At 43.7% G+C, this 23,546-nt stretch overlaps 8 protein-coding genes across 15 annotated transcripts; 6 read left to right on the plus strand and 2 right to left on the minus strand.

Moving 5' to 3' along the window:
* The first annotated feature begins 309 nt into the window (after nucleotides 1–309).
* Nucleotides 310–2,620, plus strand: Boot (Bootlegger). The gene is made up of 3 exons (XM_064687337.1): nucleotides 310–471; nucleotides 542–1,890; nucleotides 1,948–2,620. The coding sequence occupies exons 1-3, from the start codon at nucleotides 432–434 to the stop codon at nucleotides 2,038–2,040; spliced, it is 1,482 nt and encodes a 493-aa protein (XP_064543407.1). The 5' UTR covers nucleotides 310–431; the 3' UTR covers nucleotides 2,041–2,620.
* Nucleotides 2,621–2,702: 82 nt separating this feature from the next.
* Nadk2 (NAD kinase 2, mitochondrial) lies at nucleotides 2,703–5,209 on the plus strand. 3 transcript variants are annotated; one of them, XM_064687347.1, is made up of 6 exons: nucleotides 2,703–2,844; nucleotides 3,334–3,580; nucleotides 3,853–4,093; nucleotides 4,149–4,355; nucleotides 4,426–4,828; nucleotides 4,904–5,209. In XM_064687347.1, the coding sequence occupies exons 1-6, from the start codon at nucleotides 2,805–2,807 to the stop codon at nucleotides 5,005–5,007; spliced, it is 1,242 nt and encodes a 413-aa protein (XP_064543417.1). In that variant the 5' UTR covers nucleotides 2,703–2,804; the 3' UTR covers nucleotides 5,008–5,209. The 3 variants fall into 3 exon arrangements, with proteins under 3 accessions (XP_064543417.1, XP_064543418.1, XP_064543420.1); XM_064687348.1 differs by having other exon boundaries at nucleotides 3,865–4,093; XM_064687350.1 differs by having other exon boundaries at nucleotides 3,868–4,093.
* On the minus strand, nucleotides 5,176–7,163 carry Dbp45A (putative ATP-dependent RNA helicase Dbp45A). Its single transcript, XM_064687336.1, has 6 exons — nucleotides 6,997–7,163; nucleotides 6,396–6,937; nucleotides 6,164–6,330; nucleotides 5,748–6,106; nucleotides 5,533–5,686; nucleotides 5,176–5,471 (listed from the first exon to the last, which is right to left on the minus strand). The coding sequence occupies exons 1-6, from the start codon at nucleotides 7,133–7,135 to the stop codon at nucleotides 5,210–5,212; spliced, it is 1,623 nt and encodes a 540-aa protein (XP_064543406.1). The 5' UTR covers nucleotides 7,136–7,163; the 3' UTR covers nucleotides 5,176–5,209.
* Nucleotides 7,164–7,215: 52 nt separating this feature from the next.
* On the plus strand, nucleotides 7,216–8,243 carry LOC135431935 (uncharacterized). Its single transcript, XM_064687359.1, has one exon. The coding sequence runs from the start codon at nucleotides 7,337–7,339 to the stop codon at nucleotides 8,084–8,086; it is 750 nt and encodes a 249-aa protein (XP_064543429.1). The 5' UTR covers nucleotides 7,216–7,336; the 3' UTR covers nucleotides 8,087–8,243.
* Nucleotides 8,244–8,923: 680 nt separating this feature from the next.
* LOC135431920 (myb-like protein AA) lies at nucleotides 8,924–15,011 on the minus strand. Of its 4 annotated transcripts, XR_010436864.1 has the most exons (5): nucleotides 14,871–15,005; nucleotides 14,656–14,773; nucleotides 13,460–14,562; nucleotides 13,042–13,405; nucleotides 12,615–12,894 (listed from the first exon to the last, which is right to left on the minus strand). XR_010436864.1 is itself a non-coding variant. In XM_064687333.1 (4 exons), exons 2-4 carry the CDS (start codon nucleotides 12,573–12,575, stop codon nucleotides 9,410–9,412), a joined length of 2,394 nt encoding a protein of 797 aa, XP_064543403.1. In that variant the 5' UTR covers nucleotides 12,576–12,866; nucleotides 13,042–13,244; the 3' UTR covers nucleotides 8,924–9,409. The 4 variants fall into 4 exon arrangements, 2 of the variants coding, with proteins under 2 accessions (XP_064543403.1, XP_064543402.1); XM_064687333.1 differs by lacking the exons at nucleotides 13,460–14,562; nucleotides 14,656–14,773; nucleotides 14,871–15,005 and adding exons at nucleotides 8,924–10,499; nucleotides 10,557–11,504 and having other exon boundaries at nucleotides 12,220–12,866; nucleotides 13,042–13,244; XM_064687332.1 differs by lacking the exons at nucleotides 13,460–14,562; nucleotides 14,656–14,773; nucleotides 14,871–15,005 and adding exons at nucleotides 8,924–10,499; nucleotides 10,557–11,504 and having other exon boundaries at nucleotides 12,220–12,894; nucleotides 13,042–13,244.
* Cdk5 (Cyclin-dependent kinase 5) lies at nucleotides 14,634–15,967 on the plus strand. The gene is made up of 4 exons (XM_064687358.1): nucleotides 14,634–14,993; nucleotides 15,064–15,251; nucleotides 15,305–15,669; nucleotides 15,727–15,967. The coding sequence occupies exons 1-4, from the start codon at nucleotides 14,826–14,828 to the stop codon at nucleotides 15,888–15,890; spliced, it is 885 nt and encodes a 294-aa protein (XP_064543428.1). The 5' UTR covers nucleotides 14,634–14,825; the 3' UTR covers nucleotides 15,891–15,967.
* Nucleotides 15,968–16,282: 315 nt separating this feature from the next.
* On the plus strand, nucleotides 16,283–18,929 carry Flo1 (flotillin-1). Of its 2 annotated transcripts, XM_064687345.1 has the most exons (8): nucleotides 16,283–16,564; nucleotides 16,860–16,935; nucleotides 17,005–17,359; nucleotides 17,534–17,545; nucleotides 17,647–18,117; nucleotides 18,177–18,320; nucleotides 18,383–18,547; nucleotides 18,824–18,929. In XM_064687345.1, the coding sequence occupies exons 1-8, from the start codon at nucleotides 16,513–16,515 to the stop codon at nucleotides 18,839–18,841; spliced, it is 1,293 nt and encodes a 430-aa protein (XP_064543415.1). In that variant the 5' UTR covers nucleotides 16,283–16,512; the 3' UTR covers nucleotides 18,842–18,929. The 2 variants fall into 2 exon arrangements, with proteins under 2 accessions (XP_064543415.1, XP_064543416.1); XM_064687346.1 differs by lacking the exon at nucleotides 17,534–17,545 and having other exon boundaries at nucleotides 16,285–16,564.
* Nucleotides 18,930–19,308: 379 nt separating this feature from the next.
* Nucleotides 19,309–23,546, plus strand: TER94 (Transitional endoplasmic reticulum ATPase TER94). 2 transcript variants are annotated; one of them, XM_064687331.1, is made up of 6 exons: nucleotides 19,309–19,488; nucleotides 20,294–20,396; nucleotides 20,466–20,912; nucleotides 21,078–22,667; nucleotides 22,741–22,895; nucleotides 22,966–23,546. In XM_064687331.1, exons 1-6 carry the CDS (start codon nucleotides 19,472–19,474, stop codon nucleotides 23,057–23,059), a joined length of 2,406 nt encoding a protein of 801 aa, XP_064543401.1. In that variant the 5' UTR covers nucleotides 19,309–19,471; the 3' UTR covers nucleotides 23,060–23,546. The 2 variants fall into 2 exon arrangements, with proteins under 2 accessions (XP_064543401.1, XP_064543400.1); XM_064687330.1 differs by lacking the exon at nucleotides 19,309–19,488 and adding an exon at nucleotides 19,996–20,204.

Here is a 23,546-nt window from a genome sequence, read left to right on the forward strand (position 1 = left end):
GAGCAAAGTCCTGTACTGTAATTTGATTTTGCAGCCTTGAGTTCTGTAAAAAGGCTTGCAATACACTTAGCACAGTTATATTAGCTGCAATATCAATTTACATTTCTTTAGTTAACTTACATTTTGAGAGCTTCAGGACTTGAAGTGTTACACGTTCTTCAGCCAGAATCAAAGTAAAGGAAGCTAGCAAAGTTGGCTGCGATGCTCATTAGCCCAGAGTTGCAATTTGCTTGCTGCATAAGTAAATACCGCATTTTTTCGATTATTGAAACGTTTTATTTGATAATTTTCGAATGCTACTCTGGCACACACACATATGCCTGTCAAAATTCTAACTGTTCTTCTGGCGAATTTAATGCTTGTGCGCTTCATTAATTTTAAGAATTTAAAGATAATTTTTTTTAGCACTTGATTTATGGGGAAGACTCACCATGACTTCGTTTAACGCGCCAGCTATTTTGATGCCACTTGGTAATATAGTTAATAAAAAACCACAAGCATTTATGAAAATAAGATTTATTTATTATTTGAATTTTTCCAGACGAATACTACACACACTACGTACAGCCCAAGCCAAAAATACCCAAACATTATGGATTCCATCCTGATAAGCGCCAGCGACAAGCGGCTCATTTACAATCCTATAAGGATACCAATGGAGAGGACGAAGACGAGGCTGATGACGACGAATCACAGCAGGTTGATGAGCTTAATTCTTCCATACAGGATACGAATATGAATCAAATTAATTTTGAAACAAATGACTTTAATCGGTTATATCAAGAAACCGATGCACCAATGGACCAAACCAATAACACCAAACAAGTCCCAAATGCGGAAGTTTCCGCTGATTCAGCTCAGTGGCGCATTCAACCAAATAATGTCAACCGTCCTCCGGGCGCGGCTCCTTTGGTGCCCAGCGATGCGCCACGTAACCAGCCACCACGGCAAAATCCTCATCGCGGCAATCGCTGGCATCAAAATCAAAATAATCGACGCCGCTTCAATCGCGGTGCATCCAACAATAATTATAACAACAACAACAATAATAATTTCAATCGAAATAACTGCCAAAATTCTGTACATAATCGGCTAGGCAACTTTCCCGGTCGCAATACGCAGCGTGGCCAGTTGTCCATGGAGCAGCGTATGCGGAACGCCTACAATGCATTCATCGGTCCTCCAAACAACAACAATAATAACAATAGCTACAACAATAATTTGAACAATAACAACAACAACAATATGAATAATAACAATAACAACAACTTAAAGCAGCAGCAGGTATTGATGAACATGAACAATCACTTTCAGAATGGACGCCCGCAGCTTAATGTGAGCGCCCAACTGAATCCGAGCGATATTCAAAATTCAAATTTTAACGCGCGCAACAACAATCTGAACAATCAATTTAAACCTTATCAGAATCAAAGCAACCCCATTTCTGCCAACTGGCAATTGGGTTCGAATTCGTTGACGGCGCTAATTAATTCAGCTAACCAAGTTCGTCCTTCGATGACCAATCCAACTACACAAGCCGCGTCGCTGATGAAACCGACTGCACAAATGCCAATTGGTAATAATACGGTTAATCGTTTGGGCCCTCCTATGCGTATCACCTTAAATTCGAACGTACCACAGATAAACGTTGGGCAGCCGACGAACCTGACAAACCGCAACGCCCAAATGCAGCGTGCTCCAAATGGGTCAAACGGTGGCATTGTTGCCTCGGATTCACTGCGTCTGGCAGATCTGATGAACATGGACAAAAGCAGCTGCATGAATTTGAATGTGGCTGAGGTGGCCAAGAACGCCATGATGTTGCTGAGCACCGTTTTTCATAAGCCCATACTGGATGAGGATGTGCAGCAGGAGTTGTCCCACCTGCAGGTAAAATTGTATAAGCTTGAAAATAACGTCTTAAAGTCAACCATTATTGTTCAACAGCAAAACAATGGATTGTCCGAGGAACCACATGGCCTCGACATGAATATAAGCCCGGAAACCACGGACCTACGAATGTATCATCGCTTCAAGTAGACAAATGGGCGAGCAAGAAAAATTTATCTTTTTTTTAAGTTACTTTAAATATTAACGTAAAAGTATTCGTTCCAGGAGAATGGAAACCGAAAACATGTGAATGCGCGTGTTGTGAATAGTGCGTAGGCGTAGGTTAAGAAGAAGAGAGTGCGGCTGTGCTGTGAATGGCAATTCAGCGACACGACAGACGCAAATGACTGAAATTGTATTTGTATTTTTGCTTTATTATTATTTTTGGGCTGATAAGAAAAGGCCGTGCCGCTTATCAGCAATGCACAACAAGAACTAAACTGACAGCAAGAGATGTTAAAGCGAAAGCGAACAAAAATAGAAACAAAACAGCGATAAATGACGGCAAAACGAAGCGAATATTCATACACGAAAGTTGTGACAACGACCGAACGGAATAGCAAATCAATCAGTAAATCTAATAAAGACAAGGAACGTGGACGTAAAAAAAAAGAACTGGTCAATGGCTGCGGATAACGTGTATTTAGTGTGATAATTGATGTCAGTTTTAGTTTAACAACTAACCTCCAATTACGGAATGTAAATTGTACACTACCGAATGTATGAAAAACAAAGAGTAGAAACATACTTAAACCTTATAAAAAAAAACAACAGAAAGAACGAAAGATTATTGAAATACCAGAATAACAACTTTTAAGTTTGGTACACAATTTATATAAATCAATTGATGTAGAACACGAGTTAAATAAAGAATTTCATAAATAAATGCTCCATTTAATTGTCCAACGCTCAGCATGTTGAAGTCCAAGCAATTGCTACAACAATTTGCCAAAGGTAAGAAACATTTCTTTGTTTGCTTCAATTTTAATTTGTAAATCTTTTAGAGCGCAATTTAACAAGGCAATCGTTTGTCAGCCTTTTCGTTGTTTACGATGTAGTTTTTTTATATTGTACATGAATTGCGCTTCCGTTTATTATCAGCTTTAGGCTGAGGCATGTGATTGTCAGAAATCACATTTAATTAGAGATTAACTTGCAAAATTCCAATTATAAATGTTATCATTCATCTAATTTGAAAGTAAAATTCTGATAAGTATTTTAGTTGGAAAATGCTGTCAAGCACACTACGAAAATCTCGAGTTCCCATTAAATTTAAGCAAAGAAAATCTCATCGATTTAACTGTTAGCGACAAAAAAAAACGCCGCCAAGTATTCAAAAAATATACTTATGCGGCATTCGAATGATTGGCAATAAAATGAGGCCTGAGCTTATGAATAAATTATCTGATGTATTTTACATATCTGACAATTCCATTTGCACAGAATATGCCAACTTTGCGCCCGCAAATTTTCAATTGAAGCGTGCCCTGGTCGTGACGAAGCTGTCCCGCTATGAAGTGGAGCAACTGCGTCATCCGGAACTGTCGCGCGAACAGCTGGAGCAGAAGCTACGCGATCGCGGCACCGACGTCGAAATGGTCCTCTATTTGCACAATCTGCACAAGGACTTCGAGCGACGGATTGTGCAAAGCTTCCAGAATGTTGGCTGCGAGGTGAAGCTCTCCAGCAGGTGCGTAGTTGTTGTGCTATGTTTTTTTTTAATGTGTGCCACGCCTGCTCCGGCGTCTTGCCTAGTACATACATATTTCTAAAGTTTGTTGTTTGTGTGTGGCTTTGTTGTGACTGCGTCTGGTGTGTTCATCATTCGTCATGGTCATGGTCATGGTCATCGTCATCGTCATCGTTTTGGTCGTCACAATAATTACCAAACTACAAATTGTACTTATTCCCGCCATCCACATAATGTGTCCCTGTCGCTGTTGACTTTATTAAACAAAGCAGACTTGAATTTAGAAGCTCTCTGAGCAAGGATGTCATGAGCTGGGCGGATGTTATTGTGCCCGTTGGCGGCGATGGCACCTTTCTGCTGTCCGCCAATCGTGCCAGTCCCTTGTTTGCCCTCAGCCAGCAGAAAACACCGATTGTTGGCTTCAACTCGGATCCACAGCGTTCCGCCGGCCGCCTCTTGTTGCCCAAATACTTTTCGGAGAATCCCGAGGAAGCAGTCAGCCGCATCAAAAGCGTATGTAGTCCAAGTCATGCTGTCAACCATAGCTTACATTCCATCTATTCAACAGGGCGACTTCAAGTGGATGCATCGCTCACGCATACGCACCACCATGATGGGCAGCAATGGCAAGATACCCGAGTCGACAGACTTGTTCAGGCACACGGCTGTCAAGATGGAGCAGGTGGATACGGCGCCCGAAATGCTCGATGAGCACATGGCCAACAAATACAAGGCCAAAATGAAGCGTATTCTACCCTATCTGGCGTTGAACGAGGTGTGTTTGAGCTAGCCTCACAACAAAACTGTCCAGCTAATCCTCTCAAGCACTGCGTTTCGCATTCTAGGTCTTCATTGGTGAGCATCTTTCAGCACGCGTATCACACTTGCAACTGGTGCTGGACCATCAGGATTTGGTGAATAAAACGAAATGTTCTGGCCTGTGCGTAAGCACTGGCACTGGCTCCACATCCTGGCACACGAGCATCAATCGCATTACCAGCAGCGATGTGGACGATCTGCTAAAATCGCTGCCCAACAGCGATTCACCGGAAGTGCTTCGGCTGCGCCAAAATGTTGACGAAATAGCACTGCGCTACAATCAGGGTCTGCTCTTTGCGCCCGACGATCCGCGCCTGTGCTACTCCATACGGGAGCAAATCTGTGTGGGTGTCTGGCCCTCACCAACAACATTCAAAGCCCGCGATTTTGTGCAGAGCGTTTTTGTCAAATCGCACTGTATCGATGCCAGTGAGTAGCAGCTGGACATCAGCTTGCTGAACCTAATCATTGATTGCCAACCATTTCCATTCTTCATTTCTGCAGATCTGGTCATTGATGGCAGCATTTCGTATCCATTTAACGATGGCGCCAAAGTGCTGCTGGAGATCTGTCCTGAGGATGCGTTGTTAACAATCTCCCTAGACTGAGACACTGAAGAAACTGATATAGAAAAAGTGACTGCTCCATAAACTGAAGGCTGCTACGGCTACATTTTTTAAGCATGTCTTGAATTACTGAAATTACATAAATATTTATATGATGCGTTTCGCAACTGCTTAGTAGTATAAGCTCAAAAGTTACTTGTTATATATATATATATATATATATACACATATATTTAAAAGCTCATCAAGTCACTTTTGCTTTGCGCTTTGCATTTGGTTTCGTTTTCGTGGTTGCGTTTGTTTTACTCGATTTAAGCGGCGTCTTTTCTGTCGCATCTTTTGCCGGACGTTTTCGGAATTTCTTCTCAAAGCGTGCACTGTCCACAGTCTTGAAGCGTTCGTCGTTTAGAAGCGCCTTGCCCTCCTCACTGGTGCCCATCTCTGCCTGCTGCTCCTTGCGCTTGCGTCGTATTTCGCGCAGTTTGTCCTTTTGCTTCTTACGATAGCTGTAAAAGTTAAATATTAATTTAAAGTTTTTACAGAGGGCGTCAGTTTATCATCACTTACAGCGCCTCCATTTTATCAGGATCCTTGCCCTCCATAATCCACGTCTTACGCCTGTAGTTTTGGGCGCGCTCGTCAAAGTCATTGTTGTCCAGCTGCATCTCAGATTCCCGCCGTGTTACATTCACTTGCATGAATATGCGCTCCACCATGCGCTCTAACAAAATATTATTCAAATAAGTTAATCTTAATTTCATAAAGAGAAAACAAACACATACGATCTATGGGATGCTCTGTGAGTTTGGTATTTATCTCTGCTTCAATGGCGCCCAGTAGTTCCAGATCGCGTGGAAATCGAAATATTGATATGGCCAAGCCTTTGCGTCCCGCTCGCGCTGTCCGTCCCACACGATGTATATATTCCTTGGGCGTACGCGGCAGCATGTGATTAATTACCAGCTGCACGCTGGGTATATCTAGGCCACGTGCAGCGACATCTGTGGCAATCAGGGTGCGTATGTGATTGGACTTAAAGCGACTGAGCGCCGCAACGCGCTCCTTTTGCCGCATAAAGCCGTGCAGGCAAACATTCTCAATTTCCATGCTGGCCAGCGTCATCGAGAGCAGCTGGCAGTATCTGGCAGGGTATACACAAATTAAATACTTTTCTATCGTAAATAAATTAAGCACTTACTTCTTTGTATTGGTGAAAATCATGACATTGGCATTTTCATTCTGTTCCCGATACTTGCGCAAGGCTTCGATAAGCACCATATCACGATCATAGTCGGCACAGAGTAAATAGCGCTGTTCAAGTGTATCCACGGTGGCCACATCCGACTCCTGTGACCATTCCAAACACTATAATGTATTTTAAATCTAGCATTATAATAACATAATTAATGACCGTTAATTTGCACACTCACATCCTTGGCTATGGGGAAGATGCTGGACTCTTTCATAAAGTCCTTCATGGTGGCGGAGAAGAACAGATTCTGCCGTGTTTTGGGCAGGCAGCGTTCTATTATGGCCAAACTCTCGTCAAAGTCACCATTTAGCATGCGATCCGCCTCATCTACAACCAGAAACTTGAGGTTATCAAACGAGAACGTGTCACAGCCTGTCAGATGATCCGCCAAACGACCCGGCATGGCCACAACAATGTGTGGTCGCTGCATCAGCTTCTGACTTTCAATCATCTGATCGGTGCCACCAGAGACAACACAAACGCGTACGCCCATGGGTTGGCCGGCTACGAGAAACTGTTCGGAGATTTGGTAGGCCAGCTCGTGTGTGGGAGTCAGCACGAGGGCAAAATGACTAACTGGCTCCTCGCTCAGCTTCTCCAAGATGGGCAGGGCAAATGCAAAGGTCTTGCCTGAGCCTGTTTTGGCTGCGCCAATACAATCCTTGCCAGACAATATCGCTGGTATGCAATTCTCTTGTATAGGCGTTACTCCCTTGAGGCCTAGGGAATATGGAGGATAAATAGGTGTCTTTATATCGATTAAATTCGGTTTAGCTCACCCAACTTGGTCAGCTGCTTGGCCAGCCATGGCCGCAATCCCAGTTTTTGGAATGGATTTGGCTCCTTACGCTGCATGTTTATGTCACAAGCAACAACAGCCACAATAAAAACAACGTGCAGAAAACCAGGGCTACACATACAACACCTTCGATAACCGATTGTCGCGACAATAATAATCGATTGATCGATTAATTAAAAGCACGGCAATTACAAACTTTGACTATCGCTGCGTATATTGTCTTTTGTGTGCCTTTTATTTGTGCTTTTGATGAAATACAAATCAAAGAGCACCGAGATAAGAACCAGACGTAGCTCAATAAAAACAACAGGCCAAAAATCATGGAAGCGGAAGCAGAATCGGAAGCAACCAAATCAACTCAGCAAGCCGAGAAACTGAACGTTTTATGTGGCATTTGCAATGAATTTTACAAAGCAAATGATATCATATATTCAACAGCTAGCTGCGGCCATGTTTTTCACAAGGAGTGCCTCACCCGTTGGCTAAGCCGTTCGCTGAGCTGTCCACAATGTCGGGCCATTTGTCATCGTCACCGTGTGCATCGCATTTATTTGAATTTTGCCGAATGCACTGAGATCGAAGATCCGGAACGTTCCCAGATCCAGTGGGTTCCCATTGATTTGGATGATCCCATTGCACCCACCACACCCGAGGGTGCCGTCCAATGTGGCACCGATCACGAGGGCTTCGATACGTATGTGGCGCGCGTCTATCTGCATGAGGATTTGCTGCCAGCCAACTATGTGCCGCAAAAGAAAGCCGTATACGCACCATGGAATTGCAGTGCCCATCGGCTCAACTCCGAGGTGGATCTGTTGGTACTAACGGATTGTGAACTCAAGTGGGTAGCGGCAACGAATGGTGATGTGCCGCCCGGTGCCCTCAAGTCGGGTTACTCGGAAATCGGCGAGGCGCTCTACACCGGCCGTTCTGTGCACGCGGGCCTGACGCTGCTGGGCAAAGTGCATCCATCGCATCGCGTTATATATATGCCATATCAACGCGAGGAAGTAAGCAACAGGATCTATGAGGTCCTGGTTGTGACGCCCAAAGAGCAGGCCGAGCGCTGATCCAGCTGTAAAATCTCTTATTGTTTATGTTCTGTGTTAGTTCCGTCTTCTATATTTATATCTCTATATTTTATCAGCTGTCAACATACATATTTCAAATATCAAAATCAAAGTCTTGGAAATATTTTTATTAAAATTGTTATTGTTAGACTATGTATTTGTATATGTGTGTGTATATATATATATAATAACTATGATTTAAACGCTTGTTATGCTTAAAATACGTATATGTATTCGACTAAAACTATATATTTTATATCTTTTATTCAATGTAGTATTAAATTTCTCATTCTGTCTCGTTCGTTGTTTCAACAAACGCGTCACAATAACAATGCGATTTCAAAATTATTTATAATAACTTTCTTTAAGGTCTGCATGTATACGTCTGTGTAATTTATATGATTTTAATAAATCTGCTTTTTGAATCGTAACATGACATTTAGGTATATATATTTAGCTAAAATACAACGTGGGCAACGTGCATATAACATTTAAACAACATAATTTTCTTTTTTATTCATACAATTATAATAGAAATAGGATTTTTTTTGTTTTTGTTTGTTTGTTCCATGTTTATGACTTTTGTACTTAGTTTCTAACAAAAATTGTATAAAACATGCCGGTGTATAATTATGTATGTATGTACCTATATATGTATTTGTTTGTATGTGTGTGTGTGTGTGTGTGTGGGTGTATGCTGATCGATCCGTCGCGTCTACAATAGATATTTACAATTTGTTTATGGATAAGCATAAATTGTTTCCGATTTACTATATATATATATATTTATATGCGATTTACAATTGCTACTTGAGCCTATCTTGATTTGTGTTTACGTTTGATTTCATATTTCATTTTATTGTTTAGTTGAGGCGGGAAATTGGAGATTAGATGCAAATGGCCACGAGTTAGGTCTAACATTTGAGCTCAATTGTAGATTACACAAACAGTCTCTACTACATTATAAAAAATAATATTAAATGAACGGCACAATTATTTACTTACAATTGAATATGTGGTCTTAATATCCATGATATACAAAAAATTCAAATATATTCCAATACAGTTTTAAGAAAAAAAAAGATCATTTCTTTTCTCTTTTGTTTGTGAGTGAAGAGCAAATTGATTACTTGAGTGGGTTAAGTCTGAATGGGGGGCGGCAGCTTTAAAAACAGTTTGAAACAAAATCTCGTTGCAGACTTTCAATTTTAAAACAATTAAACTTTACAAAAATCGTACTCGTGCTTATTGTAATCACTCCATGCATTTGTAGTTCCTGGTGCTGCGACGACGCTCGGCTCATTTGCAGCGGGCGCGTCTCTCTCATTTCTGCGCGGACAGGTAGTTCATATATTGTGTTGTCTGCTGTGCATTGCGCACCAGCTCGCTCTCATCCTTGCCGGCCTCATGCCAGTTGCCAGCATTCGAATGTTGCTGCTGCTGCTGTTGCTGCTGCGGCGGCTGTGGATTCGGAGCCTGTTGATGCTCCTGCGGCTGGTGTATGTTTGGCTGTGAGCGACGTGTAAAGTTGCGATGACGCTGCGGTTGATGTTGATGCTGATTTTGATGTTGATGCTGATGTGGGCGTGTCGGCTGCTGGCGGCGATCAAAAGTGCTGGACGCTTCGCTTGCCAGGCTGCTCTGACTGCTGTAACGCGGAAAAGTGCGCGGCCCACCGCCACCGGCGCCGCTGCCGCCACCACGTGTCGGACTCTGGCTGTAGCGATAGTTGGTGTTGGGTTTCCGGGCGCCATCATCCATTTGGGATTTGGGCGGACGCGGCAGAGTGCGTGCACGCGACGAGCTGCGGCTGTTGGACTCGGGCCCATTCGAATTGTACGCACAATTCTCATCCTGATATGCATTGTTTATGGCATTGTTTGAGCGACGCCAGGTTTCACTGTGTATCTTCTGATGATCCCTGTGCTGTTGGTGTTGTTGTTGCTGCTGCTGCTGCTGTTGTTGCTGCTGCTTTTGGAAACGCGGCGGTTTGTCGTACGTGTTGCGATTGTGAGTGTTGTAGCGCCCGCCGCGCTTGTAGCTATTTCCGCGCTCATAGTTGCTTATATAGGAGCGCTCGCTGCGATCGTCTCGCTGATCCCAATTGGAGTTCACTATGTTGTTATAGTTGCTGCCGCCGCCCAGATTGCGCTCATAGCGCTCTTCCGAGTGCTTCCTGCGATCATCAATGCTGTAGAGACGCAAATTGCCGCGACCCTCGCTTCGCACGCTCTGATGGTCGTCATCGCAACTGACGCTATAGCGACGCTGCTGGTCATGACGTGAGCGTCCATTCGGCTGTTCACCATCGTTGGGGCGGTTGAAGCGTGTCTTGCGCCAGCTTGGCAGCGGCTTTGACTCATCGCGATCCTCGCTGCTGGCCATGGATGGATACTGATCGGAGCTGATATTGCTGCGAAGGATTAACAAACGATTAAAAATACGACATAAAATTCGAAAGATTACTTACTCTGCGTGCGGCGCCTGTGAATGGGCTGGCTTGAGCGGACGCGGCACATGGCGCGGCTGATAGCCACGTCTGGCCTGACGGCTGGAACTGGAAGAGTCGTGGCTTTGATAGGAATTGCCAGCATTTTCGCTGAACTGTTGCTGCTCATCGCCATTGGGCGACCCCTCGCCGTAAACAATATCGCATAGCGAATCCTCGCAGACCTGCTCGCTCCACTTCTTGGGCACCTCCTGTGCCGAGTTGTTGGCACTGCTGCCGTTCTCCTCGTCACTGTAACCGGTGGCTGGACTCTGGCCGCTGTACGCGTCCGACTGTGGCTGTGTTTCCGCCGCATTATTGTTGTTGTTGTTGTTGTTGAAGCCATCATCCTCGTCCTCGTCGACCACCAAGTATTCTGTATACATCGCCTCCAGTTCGTGGCCCACATGCTTGAAATGGCTGTAGAACAAATCGAGCACCATCATCAGCATCGCTTTCACCTTGGCCGTCAGCGCCGGCTGCATGATCAAATGGCGTCTGACATGGTAGAGCAACTGATCGATTTCTGCCTTGTGGCGCGTGCGCATGATTTCGCCATTGAGCGTGATCTGTGACAGAACCAGGCGCGCTAGGCGCGTGCTCATCACCACCGAAACGTCATTTATCTCGCGCGTAAGCAAATTGAGAAGCGAGTCGCCCAAGATGGTTATCGGCGCATTGTCCGCCAGACGCACACGATGATAGTACTCGCCCAGCAGCGTAATCGAGTTGTACAGTCGATTCTTGTCGTGCTGCCGATACGCATCGGCATTGATGAAGTTCGTCTCCAGGATCTTCAGCATGGCGCTCCGTACTTTCGTCTCCTTCATGGCGAGGGCATCAAAGTTACGCGAGGAGAACAGCAGGGCGAACTTCAGTGCCGTCTCAGCGTCGGTTAGAGCTTTGTTGTTCATGTAGTCCATGGATTCGCTGAAATGCATTTCAAGGGAAATTTGTGAGTAATACAACGGTGCAATGTTATTGTTATATTGTTATATGGGTATCAATTATATCTGCATTGTGCAAAAGACAAAACCTCAATCATATAAGAGAAACCCTATACGGTTTAATGTCAATACAAATATAGTAACTAGGTGAAATTTGACTACAAAAAAAAACGAATTATTACGATAGTTGAAAATAGACAAGTAGGAACATGACTGATAAGCCGCATAAACTGTTGTTTGCTTTACTTAAATTAAGCATATGATAAAAAGTAGCTTGTCATAGATTCCCCATGTTTACTGCAGACAGTATATACATACAATATATCAAAGGGTATTTAGTCTTCGACAACAACTCAATTTTAGCCAACTGGCGGGAAACTTGCTTATTTTTCTTACTCCCTGTCTCTTTCTCTCTCTTGCTCACATTGTATAAGGCTAAATCTCTTAGTTCTCAATTTTGACCGAATTGCGACATCATTTACAGTAAGTTGTAAATTTTAATACTAGCTCTGACGTAGGAACCTACATATATACTATATATGCATGCATACACAGAAATGTACATACATACTATGCATACATAAACATACATATATATTTATGTATTAATCATCAATGGACGACGCCATGCAAACACACACACACACACACACACACTCACACACGGAGACCAGAGATATACGCGAATATATACATACCATAGCATCGATTCGTCGCGCACAATGTTGCAGAAATCCGTTTCGATGGCTTTGATTTTGTTGTTCAGGACAATGCCGTCGTCCTGCAGGTTAAGTCCGCGCATCATGGCAATAATGTGATCGTACGCACAACCACCTGTTGGTATCATATAATTGGTTGGGGCGGCCGTATTGAGCATGTTACAGACTTCGCGTAGCGTTTGCACCTCGCTGCCACCACCGCCGCTGCCGCTGCCACCGTTGCTTCCGCTGCTGTTGCCGCTGTCCGCACTAGCACTGTTATAATTGTTGTAAGTGTAGGCGGTGCTGTTGCTGTTACTGTTATGATTGCTGCTAATCATATTTGTATTAGCCATTTCTTGTGACCACTGGCGCAAGTATTATTGTTGTTGTTGCTGCTGCTGTAGTTGTTGCTCTGGGTGTTAGTGGTGCTGTTCTGCTTGTTGTTGCTGTTGTTTGTTTTTTTCACTGCCTCTGGTTCTGCCTGCGCCAAGCGAGCCAACTTCTGTGTATTTGTGCTGGCCCACCAACAACAACACTCGGAACTTATTATTTTGCGCAAATAAGCGTTGACAAAGGTGTCGAAATGCGCATAAAATTTCACCTTTCATTCACTTTGCGCACCTGCATGGAACTCACCCAAGTTTCTGTGTTGTTTGGAAATGAACGTGCAAACTAAATTAAATGCGCAAAATATATTAATTTCTACTTTATTTTACTTATTTTTATACCGAATTAATTTATAGCGAATGCGTTTGGTTCGCAGTGAACATTTGCGTGAACCTGGAACCAGTTAAAGAATCGAAAAGCGTGAAAACAAACCTGTTAGCGTGCTGTTATCGTGCAACGTATTTACAGAGTGGGCACGCAATGTTAAAACCCGTTACGTTTTGAAAATTACGTTCAACAAAGAATAGCCACCTATTTGAAATTCGAATTTTAAGCCAATTTACGGAGGAAAGCGGGAGTCGATATTTTATTTAGACAGAACTAGATATACATATGTTGAATTTGTACTTGATTTTGACTTTGCTCCCAAGGTGTTCTGAGAGTGTTTTATTGTATTGTCATTATTTATTTATTTCAAATACATATATATGGGTTCGTAAGTGTATTCGTAGTTTCTGCCAGGCGGGAATTGAACTAACGGATGTTGACCAACCACTGTAAAGACCCATGGTAATTTCTGTAAGAAAAACCAGTTAAGTACATAAATCGCCGTAAAATATTAATAACTTACTGAAAATACGCAGGCGTTTTGATACAGATTTACTTGCAGTAATTTGTTGCGCTTTTCAGTTATTTTAGCTGCCACAAACTCATAGTTGTCAAAGGTAAATACACACTGCTCAAAGCTAACGAGCTCTACGTTTGCAATGTTGTGCATTAGATTGTTTAGATGTTTTTTTTCTTGAATGCAGCAACTTTTGAAAAACAATTGTTTTATGTACTCAAAGTTGTTAGGCGAAAAGTAGCCCATGTCTTCCAATAAGTAATTATCCGTTACGATCTTAAGAGCATCCACACGAAGCTTAGATCCAATGACCGTGCACAATGTGTCTGTGGTGTTGCATGTCTCCAATATTTTAAAATGATGTTTCTGAGTAAGGCAACCCAATTTACGGCAGAGTAATGGGAGTGTTCCCATAAATCCAGAACCACAAACCGTGAGCTCGCTTAAGCGATTAAGTGCTTCCAGGTGGTCCTCAAACCATGGCAGTTCATCAAGTTCCAATTTGATTGATTCTAGATTTTCCAAAGAGGCCACGGGCAGACATAAATGGCTTGATTCAATTGTTCTGCGATCAAACAGACACAGTTTGATTTCTTTTAGCTTTCGTTCTTTCATAACGTTTGCCAGATTTTCAACACTGAAGTACTTGCAGTATGTCAGTGTTAGACGCTCCAGTAATGGAAAATCCGTAAAGTATCTGCCCGAAAAATTGCCATGAGGACTGAATGTTTTCAAATTTGGAAAAGTCAGGATCAGCTTTGGTATATCCGAATCGGACAGCAATTTACTTGGAGCTGTTGCAAAGCGAAAATCATGTACTTTCGGGAATATGAAACTGATGAGCACATAATATTGTTCCAAGGACATCATTCTCAGATGCAGCACTTGCACAGTATTGCAAATGCTTCGAAAGAAATGACGCAAGTGCTCGAGTGAAAAATTTGCCTCATATAATGACAGTTTTACAGTTTTATACTGTGAGCACCACACAATCGACATCAATTGAAAGAAGCGTGGATGTAAAGTTATCATGATTTGTTGTGATTTTAGATCTAAATAGCCTAGTATGCGAATGAGAGTATCATCGTTTAAGGCCTCCATTTTCTCAACTAAAAGAAGAAGAAAAAGAGAGACAGAGGAAAAACTTTGTTTAAGCTGAATAATTTATTTTAAAACTAATAGCAACTGCATGTTTTCTTAACTTTTTCCGTCACTAGCCGTTAAATGACAGTCGGCTCGTATTTGCGTCAGCAGCCAACTTCACGTGACTGATGTTCGCAAGAGAATCAAAAGACCACAAACAGCTGATTAAATGACGGTCTGGCAGCACGCACGGTTTTTCAGGTAATCGCGACAAAATTATTTTATAAACATGCAAAAATATGATAAAATGGAGAAGATTGGCGAGGGCACTTACGGTACGGTGTTCAAGGGCCGTAATCGAGACACAATGGAAATTGTGGCACTAAAAAGAGTACGTCTAGACGAGGACGACGAGGGTGTGCCAAGTTCCGCGCTGAGAGAAATATGCTTACTAAAGGTTTGTTTGCGATTACAAGCAGAGGTATGCTCTATTCTTTAGCCACACGTTCACGTCACTCTACCAATAGGAATTGAAGCACAAAAATATAGTTCGACTCTGTGATGTGTTGCACTCCGATAAAAAATTGACATTGGTATTCGAGCACTGCGATCAGGACCTGAAAAAGTACTTTGACAGCTTAAATGGAGAAATCGATATGGCCGTTTGTCGTAGTTTTATGCTGCAACTGTTGCGCGGCTTAGCCTTCTGTCACAGGTGGGTGCCACATGCAGCTGCAATTGCCGGCTTATTGAATATCTCTTTTTTAGCCACAACGTTCTGCATCGGGACTTGAAACCGCAAAACTTGCTCATCAACAAGAACGGCGAACTGAAGTTGGCCGACTTTGGTTTGGCCCGTGCCTTTGGCATACCCGTCAAATGCTATTCTGCCGAGGTGGTAACGCTGTGGTATCGTCCGCCCGATGTGCTCTTCGGCGCCAAGCTCTACACTACTAGCATCGATATGTGGTCAGCGGGTTGCATATTGGCCGAATTAGCAGATGCAGGTCGTCCGCTATTTCCCGGCTCTGATGTACTCGATCAACTGCTGAAAATATTCCGGGTGCTTGGCACACCAACTGAAGAATCCTGGCCCGGTGTCTCGCATCTCTCCGATTACGTTGCGCTTCCATGTAGGTCGCACTGATTATTGCTAATCAAAAACTAATTAAACATATTTATTCTACTAGCTTTTCCACCTATTACATCGTGGAGCCAACTTGTACCAAGACTGAATACCAAGGGCCGTGATTTATTGCAAAAACTGCTTGTTTGCCGTCCGAATCAGCGAATTAGTGCGGAAGCTGCCATGCAGCATCCGTATTTTACAGATAGCTCCTCTTCGAGTCATTAATGTGGCAATCAAGTTAACTTGTAGTTCTAACGACTGTTTCAATAATATAATATAATATAAATTGTATGTATATTTTAGGAACGTATTTTTAGTTATACACATTGTTTTTATCCTCAATTCATTGCAATTCTATTACATAGTTTTTACCAAATTATACCATGAGAATGCCATCAGTTGTAATATTTTAAATATACATTAAGTAAATTTAAGAACCAACAATTGCAACTGTACCTAGTTCACTTAATATTTATAGAATAAATCTTCATAAATATACATACCGAATTATAAACAAATCTCACCTTCTTATCAGCAAACAAATTAACCCAAAGCCTAGCTAAGGGTTAAATCTAATGCCCAGTGCGCACTCGCGGGAGAATTTCTTTTTAGTTGCTTTTTGTGTTCTCGACGGACCGGTCGCGTTTCCCGTTCATATATCTAAAGTTAGAAGCCCGTTTCTATAAATGTACATTTGTTTTGTATTTTGATATCGAATCTCAATTATTTATTAAGAAACGGTACTTTTGTATGCGGGTTACACATTAATAAAGCCCAAGGGAAATACCAACAAGCCGCAGCAACAACTCGTGATCGAAATTAAATATTGCAATTTTAGTTTATTAAAATGACTTGGGGCTTTGTGACTTGTGGCCCAAACGAGGCATTAGTTGTATCAGGTAAATATTACCCTCAATCAAAGCTAACAAGTAGCTTTAATAAATTTGTAAATAAATTGGGCTCGGGGCAGCACCCTCAAATGACGTCACTGATTATCGATTTTTGTGTACAAGCAAATTGTAACAGTCCGAAGCCGTGCGTGCGCACATGACTGACGCCGTTACGGCGAAAATAAACATGCAAGTACATATGTACGTATGTTTGCTTGTATATAAGGCTGCCGGTGTATTTGTTTTGTTTTGATTAAATTGTAAACATTGCATTGACATGAATTTGTATCTTATTTTACGCTAGGATGCTGTTATATGAAGCCACTGTTAGTTCCAGGCGGACGCGCCTTTGTCTGGCCATCGATTCAACAAGTACAACGGTAATTAAATGATTTGACCTTGAGGCGTGATGTCACCAAATAACGGTCTCTGTTTATTTTTTCATCCAGCATTTCCTTGAACACGATGACGCTGCAAGTGGAAAGCCCCTGCGTTTACACCAGCCAAGGCGTGCCCATCTCTGTGACTGGCATTGCCCAGGTGAAGGTGCAGGGCCAGAACGAGGATATGCTGTTGACAGCCTGCGAGCAGTTTCTCGGCAAAACCGAGGCGGAAATTAATCACATTGCGCTCGTCACATTGGAGGGACATCAGCGCGCCATCATGGGCTCGATGACGGTGGAGGAGATCTACAAGGATCGCAAGAAGTTCAGCAAGCAGGTGTTCGAGGTGGCATCCAGTGACTTGGCCAACATGGGCATCACCGTGGTCTCCTACACAATTAAGGATCTGCGTGACGAGGAGGTGAGCTCAACCCCAGATTTGATTTACTAAATTCACTAGATTCTGCTCTGGGCATGCAGTTGATATGTTGTTTTGAGGAGTCTTTCACACGCACAAATTTTTCTGTTTTGAGTAACCGAAATATTATGTATTTTTGCATGCATGTACATATCGACTCATGGTTTAACCAACCAGGGCGACTCCAAGGTGCGTATATGGTGGGTCCGTGTTTTGGGAGTCATTTAAATCCATTATATTTACGATTCCCAATGGTACAACGAGCTCTCGATTTGGTCTATTCCTTGCAGGGCTATCTGAAATCGTTGGGCATGGCGCGCACGGCAGAGGTGAAGCGCGATGCTCGCATTGGTGAGGCTGAGGCACGTGCTGAGGCGCACATCAAGGAGGCCATTGCCGAGGAGCAGCGCATGGCTGCCCGTTTCCTTAACGACACCGACATTGCCAAGGCACAGCGCGACTTTGAGCTGAAGCGTGCTGCCTACGATCTGGAGGTGCAAACGAAGAAGGCCGAGGCCGACATGGCATACGAGCTGCAGGCGGCCAAGACTAAGCAGCGCATCAAGGAGGAGCAGATGCAGGTGAAGGTTATCGAGCGCACACAGGAGATTGCTGTGCAGGAGCAGGAAATTATGCGACGTGAGAAGGAGCTGGATGCCACTGTGCGCTGTCCAGCCGAAGCTGAAAAATATCGTCTGGAGAAATTGGCCGAGGCCAACAAGCTGCGCGTCGTAATGGAGGCCGAAGCTGAGGCTGAATCGGTAAGGTTGCAGAGTAAATCCCTGGCCGAAGCACTAAAAATCCGGTTGTGCATTTACAGATAAAGATACGCGGTGAAGCTGAAGCATTTGCCATTGCTGCCAAGGCTAAGGCTGAGGCTGAGCAAATGGCGATGAAGGCCGACGCTTGGCGTGAATACCGCGAGGCCGCCATGGTGGAAATGCTCTTGGACACGCTGCCGAAGGTGCGCTGTGCTTGTCAAGCAATCGGAAATGTATCTAATGGGTCTCCGTTTTGTGGTTTCAGGTGGCCGCCGAAGTGGCTGCGCCTTTGTCGCAGGCCAGGAAGATAACCATGGTGTCGAGTGGCCAAGGCGATATTGGTGCCGCCAAATTGACCGGCGAGATATTGCAGATTGTCAACAAGGTGCCGGAGCTGGTCAAGAACATAACTGGCGTGGACATTGCCAGGGTACGTTCGAATTCAGAGTTTATTTAAAGGAAACTTCAACAATAACTAAAAAAAAACAACTAAAAATGACCTAAGTATAAACAAATGGCAATCAAAAGACTTGGTAGAGAAATGTAGCGACATTATATGAAGTTCTATGGTTACATATGTTTCTTCTGCAATGTGGCAATTACATATATGTACATATATATATATTTTTTGCTTTCCGCTTTTGCGTTTTCTACATATATGATTTTGCGTTAATTTGATTTATCTCTTTTTTATACTTCGTTTCAGTCTGTGCATGCTGGCTAAATGTCCGAAATCCAATATACTCTTCAAAAACACCACACCAAAAATAATATTTCGAAACAAAATTGAAAGAAATTCTGCAAACGATTAATTAAAATACGCATTTACTCGTTCGTTTTCGTTGAACAAATTTTTTGTATGTAACAGTGTAATTTTGCACAAAATGTCAAATGGCAAGAGCATATTTTGTATTCAATATTAATATAAGAAATATAAATGTATATGTATTTATATATGTCTTTATACAAGCGTTCTACACAACCGTGAAATAAAGAATTCTCCTTAAATGAAATTAAAAATAAATTTTTTTCTGTTTTAAATAAGTGCGCCAAATAGTCGCTGACATCAAAGTGGCAACGCCGTAAATATCGCTTGGTTGCATTTGTATTAATATCGATGGTTAATTCTTTTTCAAAGTCCCATTCCTAACTATCACACGACTCAGCACTTTTCCAGCGCCAAGCTGCCAACGCGTTTGCTTCAGTCCAGTTGGCAGCCCTATGCGAACATTTAGCTAAATCATTTGTGATTTTGTTACAAAAGTTGTGCTCGATTTTTAAAGACATATAATACAGAGTTAAACGCGCCAATTTGTATATTTAAGTTCAAAAGTTTCATCACAAATCTTTTACTATGGCTGATTCCAAGGGGTAAGTGTATATGTAACAATAAACAGCCGCAAACGAAAGCCGACACAGCGCTGAGACAGCTTCAATTTCGCGCAGTCATTGGCCCTATGAGAAAAAAAAACTCAAAGGCCACATAGGAAAATGAATTGAGAACTTTCCAAGAAATAGGCGCCTTGAAATGTGACGAAAATGAGTTATTTTATATGAAATAGGCATATATTTTGAATACTTTAACTAATAATGCACAATTGAGACCTAAACGTTTTGATTGTGAAATTGGGGCAAGCCGCAGAAAGTCGCCATTTGTCCGTTTTACCCGTTGTAGTTGTTGTTGCAGCCCTTTCCTTCCGTTTCTTTGTTGCGGAGGGACAAGTGGGAAAATTGATGCCATTCCAAATGGTATCCAAGTGGGCCAGTTTATTTACTGTATTAGTTTGCTGTTAACAACGACAGCGTTGTGAGCTGTTTTTTTTTTTTTTTGTTTCTAATTGGAAATCAAAAAGCAAACCAAAAATGTCCAGTGGGAACGAGGAAAACAACGCCAGCAGCTCAAAGCGTTCGCTTCCGAAGCAGCCTGCTGCAGACACGGGCAACAACAATTACAATATAGACCAGGGCCAGAAAATGGATGTAGACATAACCGACATGGTGCGCAACTATCGCAGCGAGCAGGATGAGCTGTTGATAAAGAAAGAGAAGCCGGAGCTGCCCAAGCCGCAGGTCTCCGGCGAGAAACGGTGCGCCTAGGGGCTTTCTTTTTTTTGCTCTCTATTTTATTTTGCCACAACACACAACGAGTGCTTAACTTGATTCTTTGTCCAAGCAGCGAAGATCTGGCCACGGCAATTCTGAAGCGAAAGGATCGTCCCAATCGTTTGATTGTCGAGGAGGCGCAGAACGATGACAATTCCGTCGTGTCGCTATCGCAGGTAACAATCAAAACATAAAGGCCACGTCAGCAATTCCGCTTGGCTAAACACTTCATCCGCTTGGTTTAGGCGAAAATGGATGAGCTGCAGCTCTTCCGTGGCGACACTGTCATCCTGAAGGGCAAACGCCGCAAGGAGACCGTCTGCATTGTGCTGTCGGATGATAGCTGCCCGGATGAGAAGATACGCATGAATCGTGTTGTCCGCAACAATCTGTGCGTTCATCTGTCGGATGTGGTTTCTGTGCAATCCTGCCCGGATGTCAAGTATGGCAAGCGTGTCCGCATTTTGCCCATCGACGATACCACCGAAGGTGTTACCGGCAATCTATTTGAGATCTATTTGAAACCCTATTTCCTGGAGGCCTATCGTCCCATACATATGGGCGACAATTTCATTGTGCGCGCCGCCATGCGGCCCATTGAGTTCAAAGTGGTGCTCACCGATCCGGAACCTTACTGCATTGTGGCGCCCGAAACGGTCATCTTTTGTGATGGTGATCCAATCAAGCGCGAGGTAAGGACATATTTAATTACAGCATGTGCAGCACAGTGGGTGACATGGCTTGGGTTTGATGAATTAGTGTAGCTGTCTGGCATTTATAGTCAATTTATCCGCTGTGTACTGCGTTCCCATTGAGTTTCTATATGTTCTCAATATATACCCTACGCTTTGCTATAGGAGGAGGAGGAGTCCTTGAATGCTGTGGGCTACGATGATATCGGTGGTTGCCGCAAGCAGCTGGCCCAGATCAAGGAGATGGTTGAGTTGCCGCTGCGTCATCCGTCGCTCTTCAAGGCGATTGGCGTCAAGCCGCCGCGTGGCATACTTATGTACGGTCCACCCGGTACTGGTAAGACGCTAATTGCACGCGCCGTTGCCAACGAGACGGGCGCATTCTTCTTTTTGATCAACGGACCCGAGATCATGTCCAAGCTAGCCGGTGAATCCGAGTCGAATCTGCGCAAGGCATTCGAGGAGGCTGAAAAGAATTCGCCGGCCATTATTTTCATTGATGAGATCGACGCTATTGCGCCTAAGCGTGACAAGACCCACGGCGAGGTGGAGCGTCGTATTGTATCCCAGCTGCTGACGCTGATGGACGGCATGAAGAAGAGCTCCCATTTGATTGTCATGGCGGCCACCAATCGGCCCAATTCCATTGATCCGGCGCTGCGTCGCTTTGGCCGCTTCGATCGTGAAATCGACATTGGTATTCCGGATGCCACCGGCCGTTTGGAGGTGCTGCGGATACACACCAAGAATATGAAGCTGCACGAGGACGTTGATCTCGAGCAGATTGCCGCTGAGACCCATGGTCATGTGGGCGCCGATTTGGCTTCGCTCTGCTCGGAGGCAGCTCTTCAACAAATCCGTGAGAAGATGGATCTGATTGATCTGGAAGATGATAAGATTGATGCCGAGGTTCTGGCCTCTCTGGCTGTGACCATGGAGAACTTCCGCTATGCGATGACCAAGTCCAGTCCGTCGGCGCTGCGCGAAACGGTTGTTGAGGTGCCCAACACCACCTGGACAGATATTGGCGGCCTGGAGAATGTCAAGAAGGAGCTACAGGAACTTGTCCAATATCCAGTCGAACATCCCGACAAGTTCCTCAAGTTTGGCATGCAGCCCAGCCGTGGCGTACTCTTCTACGGTCCACCCGGCTGTGGTAAGACGCTGCTGGCCAAGGCCATCGCCAACGAGTGCCAGGCGAACTTTATTTCGGTGAAGGGCCCCGAGCTGCTTACCATGTGGTTCGGTGAGTCTGAGGCCAATGTGCGCGACATTTTCGACAAGGCTCGCTCTGCCGCTCCATGTGTGCTGTTCTTCGATGAGTTGGATTCGATTGCCAAGGCGCGTGGCGGCAATGTGGGCGATGCTGGCGGCGCTGCCGATCGTGTCATTAATCAGATTCTAACCGAAATGGACGGTATGGGTGCCAAGAAGAATGTGTTTATCATTGGCGCCACCAATCGGCCCGACATTATTGATCCGGCCATTTTGCGACCGGGCCGCTTGGATCAGTTGATCTATATTCCATTGCCCGACGACAAGTCACGTGAGGCTATACTCAAGGCTAATTTGCGCAAGTCGCCGCTGGCCAAGGAGGTCGATTTGACATATATTGCCAAGGTGACGCAGGGCTTCTCGGGCGCCGATCTGACCGAGATCTGTCAACGCGCCTGCAAGCTGGCCATTCGCCAGGCTATCGAGGCCGAGATCCGTCGCGAAAAGGATCGCGCCGAGAATCAGAACTCTGCCATGGACGTAAGTTGAAATGAATTGGAAAAACTAGTAAAAAATAGCCATTTTTGTATATTTTGTTCATTTTTCTTGACAGATGGATGAGGATGATCCAGTGCCAGAGATAACGCGTGCTCACTTTGAGGAGGCCATGAAATTCGCTCGCCGATCCGTTTCGGACAATGACATACGCAAATACGAGATGTTTGCTCAGACTTTGCAACAGTCGCGCGGCTTTGGCCAGAACTTCAGGTGACCTTAGCTGAACATTAACGATTTAATTGGTTATTATTTAATGTTATTTGTAATTTCCTAATTGTAGATTCCCCGGTAATACCGGCAACACCTCAGGGTCTGGCACCAATATGCCAGTTAACTCGCCGGGCGACAATGGCGATGATGATCTTTACAGTTAGATTTCTAGTTTTACACAAGACAACAACAACAACAACAAAAACACAATTTTTTAAATGAATTTTTCCTCCTAAAAACAAAAAGAAAATCATAAACAAAACCGAAGCAACTAAACAATTTTAAGACAACATTCAGCGCCTGGAGGCAGATGTGGCCGACCACGTGCACCACCAACAACAACAACAACAACAGCAGCAGCAGCAACAGTAAAAACAAGCAACAGACAACAACAACAACAAACAGCAGCAGCAGCAGCAACAACAAGAATTACACAGCGTACACAATATAACTCCATAAAAATTTGATACCATTTCTGGATCAGATTGAATTTTTTGTAATTGGCGCAACCCAAAAAAAAACAACAACAAAAAACAAAACAGAAAAATACAATAAATTAGCCTCACTTATCATTCGTGCTTTATCGGCGGTAGCTGTGCGACCGATATTGGAGTTCTATATACATTATAATGATAATAAAAAAAATAAACA

Source organism: Drosophila montana, unplaced genomic scaffold (genome assembly GCF_035044405.1).
Source record: "Drosophila montana isolate Dmon_TW-CO22-7 unplaced genomic scaffold, ASM3504440v1 contig_3200_1, whole genome shotgun sequence".
Classification (NCBI taxonomy): domain Eukaryota; kingdom Metazoa; phylum Arthropoda; class Insecta; order Diptera; family Drosophilidae; genus Drosophila; species Drosophila montana.

Bases quoted from the DNA above. Each gene is read 5' to 3' on its own strand.
- Boot (XM_064687337.1), top strand. From the start codon at position 432: ATGACTTCGTTTAACGCGCCAGCTATTTTGATGCCACTTG. The intron at 472-541 runs GTAATATAGTTA...GAATTTTTCCAG, and splicing joins AGCTATTTTGATGCCACTTG to ACGAATACTACACACACTAC. The intron at 1,891-1,947 runs GTAAAATTGTAT...ATTGTTCAACAG, and splicing joins AGGAGTTGTCCCACCTGCAG to CAAAACAATGGATTGTCCGA.
- LOC135431920 (XM_064687333.1), bottom strand. From the start codon at position 12,575: ATGGCTAATACAAATATGATTAGCAGCAATCATAACAGTAACAGCAAC. The intron at 11,505-12,219 runs GTATGTATATAT...AATGCATTTCAG, and splicing joins CGCGACGAATCGATGCTATG to CGAATCCATGGACTACATGA. The intron at 10,500-10,556 runs GTAAGTAATCTT...AATCCTTCGCAG, and splicing joins TCACAGGCGCCGCACGCAGA to CAATATCAGCTCCGATCAGT.
- Nadk2 (XM_064687347.1), top strand. From the start codon at position 2,805: ATGTTGAAGTCCAAGCAATTGCTACAACAATTTGCCAAAG. The intron at 4,094-4,148 runs GTATGTAGTCCA...TCTATTCAACAG, and splicing joins CAGTCAGCCGCATCAAAAGC to GGCGACTTCAAGTGGATGCA. The intron at 4,356-4,425 runs GTGTGTTTGAGC...TTCGCATTCTAG, and splicing joins CCTATCTGGCGTTGAACGAG to GTCTTCATTGGTGAGCATCT.
- Cdk5 (XM_064687358.1), top strand. From the start codon at position 14,826: ATGCAAAAATATGATAAAATGGAGAAGATTGGCGAGGGCACTTACGGT. The intron at 14,994-15,063 runs GTTTGTTTGCGA...CTCTACCAATAG, and splicing joins GAGAAATATGCTTACTAAAG to GAATTGAAGCACAAAAATAT. The intron at 15,252-15,304 runs GTGGGTGCCACA...TCTCTTTTTTAG, and splicing joins GGCTTAGCCTTCTGTCACAG to CCACAACGTTCTGCATCGGG.
- LOC135431935 (XM_064687359.1), top strand. From the start codon at position 7,337: ATGGAAGCGGAAGCAGAATCGGAAGCAACCAAATCAACTCAGCAAGCC.
- Dbp45A (XM_064687336.1), bottom strand. From the start codon at position 7,135: ATGTGTAGCCCTGGTTTTCTGCACGTTGTTTTTATTGTGGCTGTTGTT. The intron at 6,938-6,996 runs GTGAGCTAAACC...CATATTCCCTAG, and splicing joins CAAGCAGCTGACCAAGTTGG to GCCTCAAGGGAGTAACGCCT. The intron at 6,331-6,395 runs GTGAGTGTGCAA...AATACATTATAG, and splicing joins TCTTCCCCATAGCCAAGGAT to TGTTTGGAATGGTCACAGGA.
- TER94 (XM_064687330.1), top strand. From the start codon at position 20,092: ATGGATGTAGACATAACCGACATGGTGCGCAACTATCGCAGCGAGCAG. The intron at 20,205-20,293 runs GTGCGCCTAGGG...TTGTCCAAGCAG, and splicing joins CAGGTCTCCGGCGAGAAACG to CGAAGATCTGGCCACGGCAA. The intron at 22,668-22,740 runs GTAAGTTGAAAT...TTTTCTTGACAG, and splicing joins ATCAGAACTCTGCCATGGAC to ATGGATGAGGATGATCCAGT.
- Flo1 (XM_064687345.1), top strand. From the start codon at position 16,513: ATGACTTGGGGCTTTGTGACTTGTGGCCCAAACGAGGCATTAGTTGTA. The intron at 16,565-16,859 runs GTAAATATTACC...ATTTTACGCTAG, and splicing joins CGAGGCATTAGTTGTATCAG to GATGCTGTTATATGAAGCCA. The intron at 18,118-18,176 runs GTAAGGTTGCAG...GTGCATTTACAG, and splicing joins CCGAAGCTGAGGCTGAATCG to ATAAAGATACGCGGTGAAGC.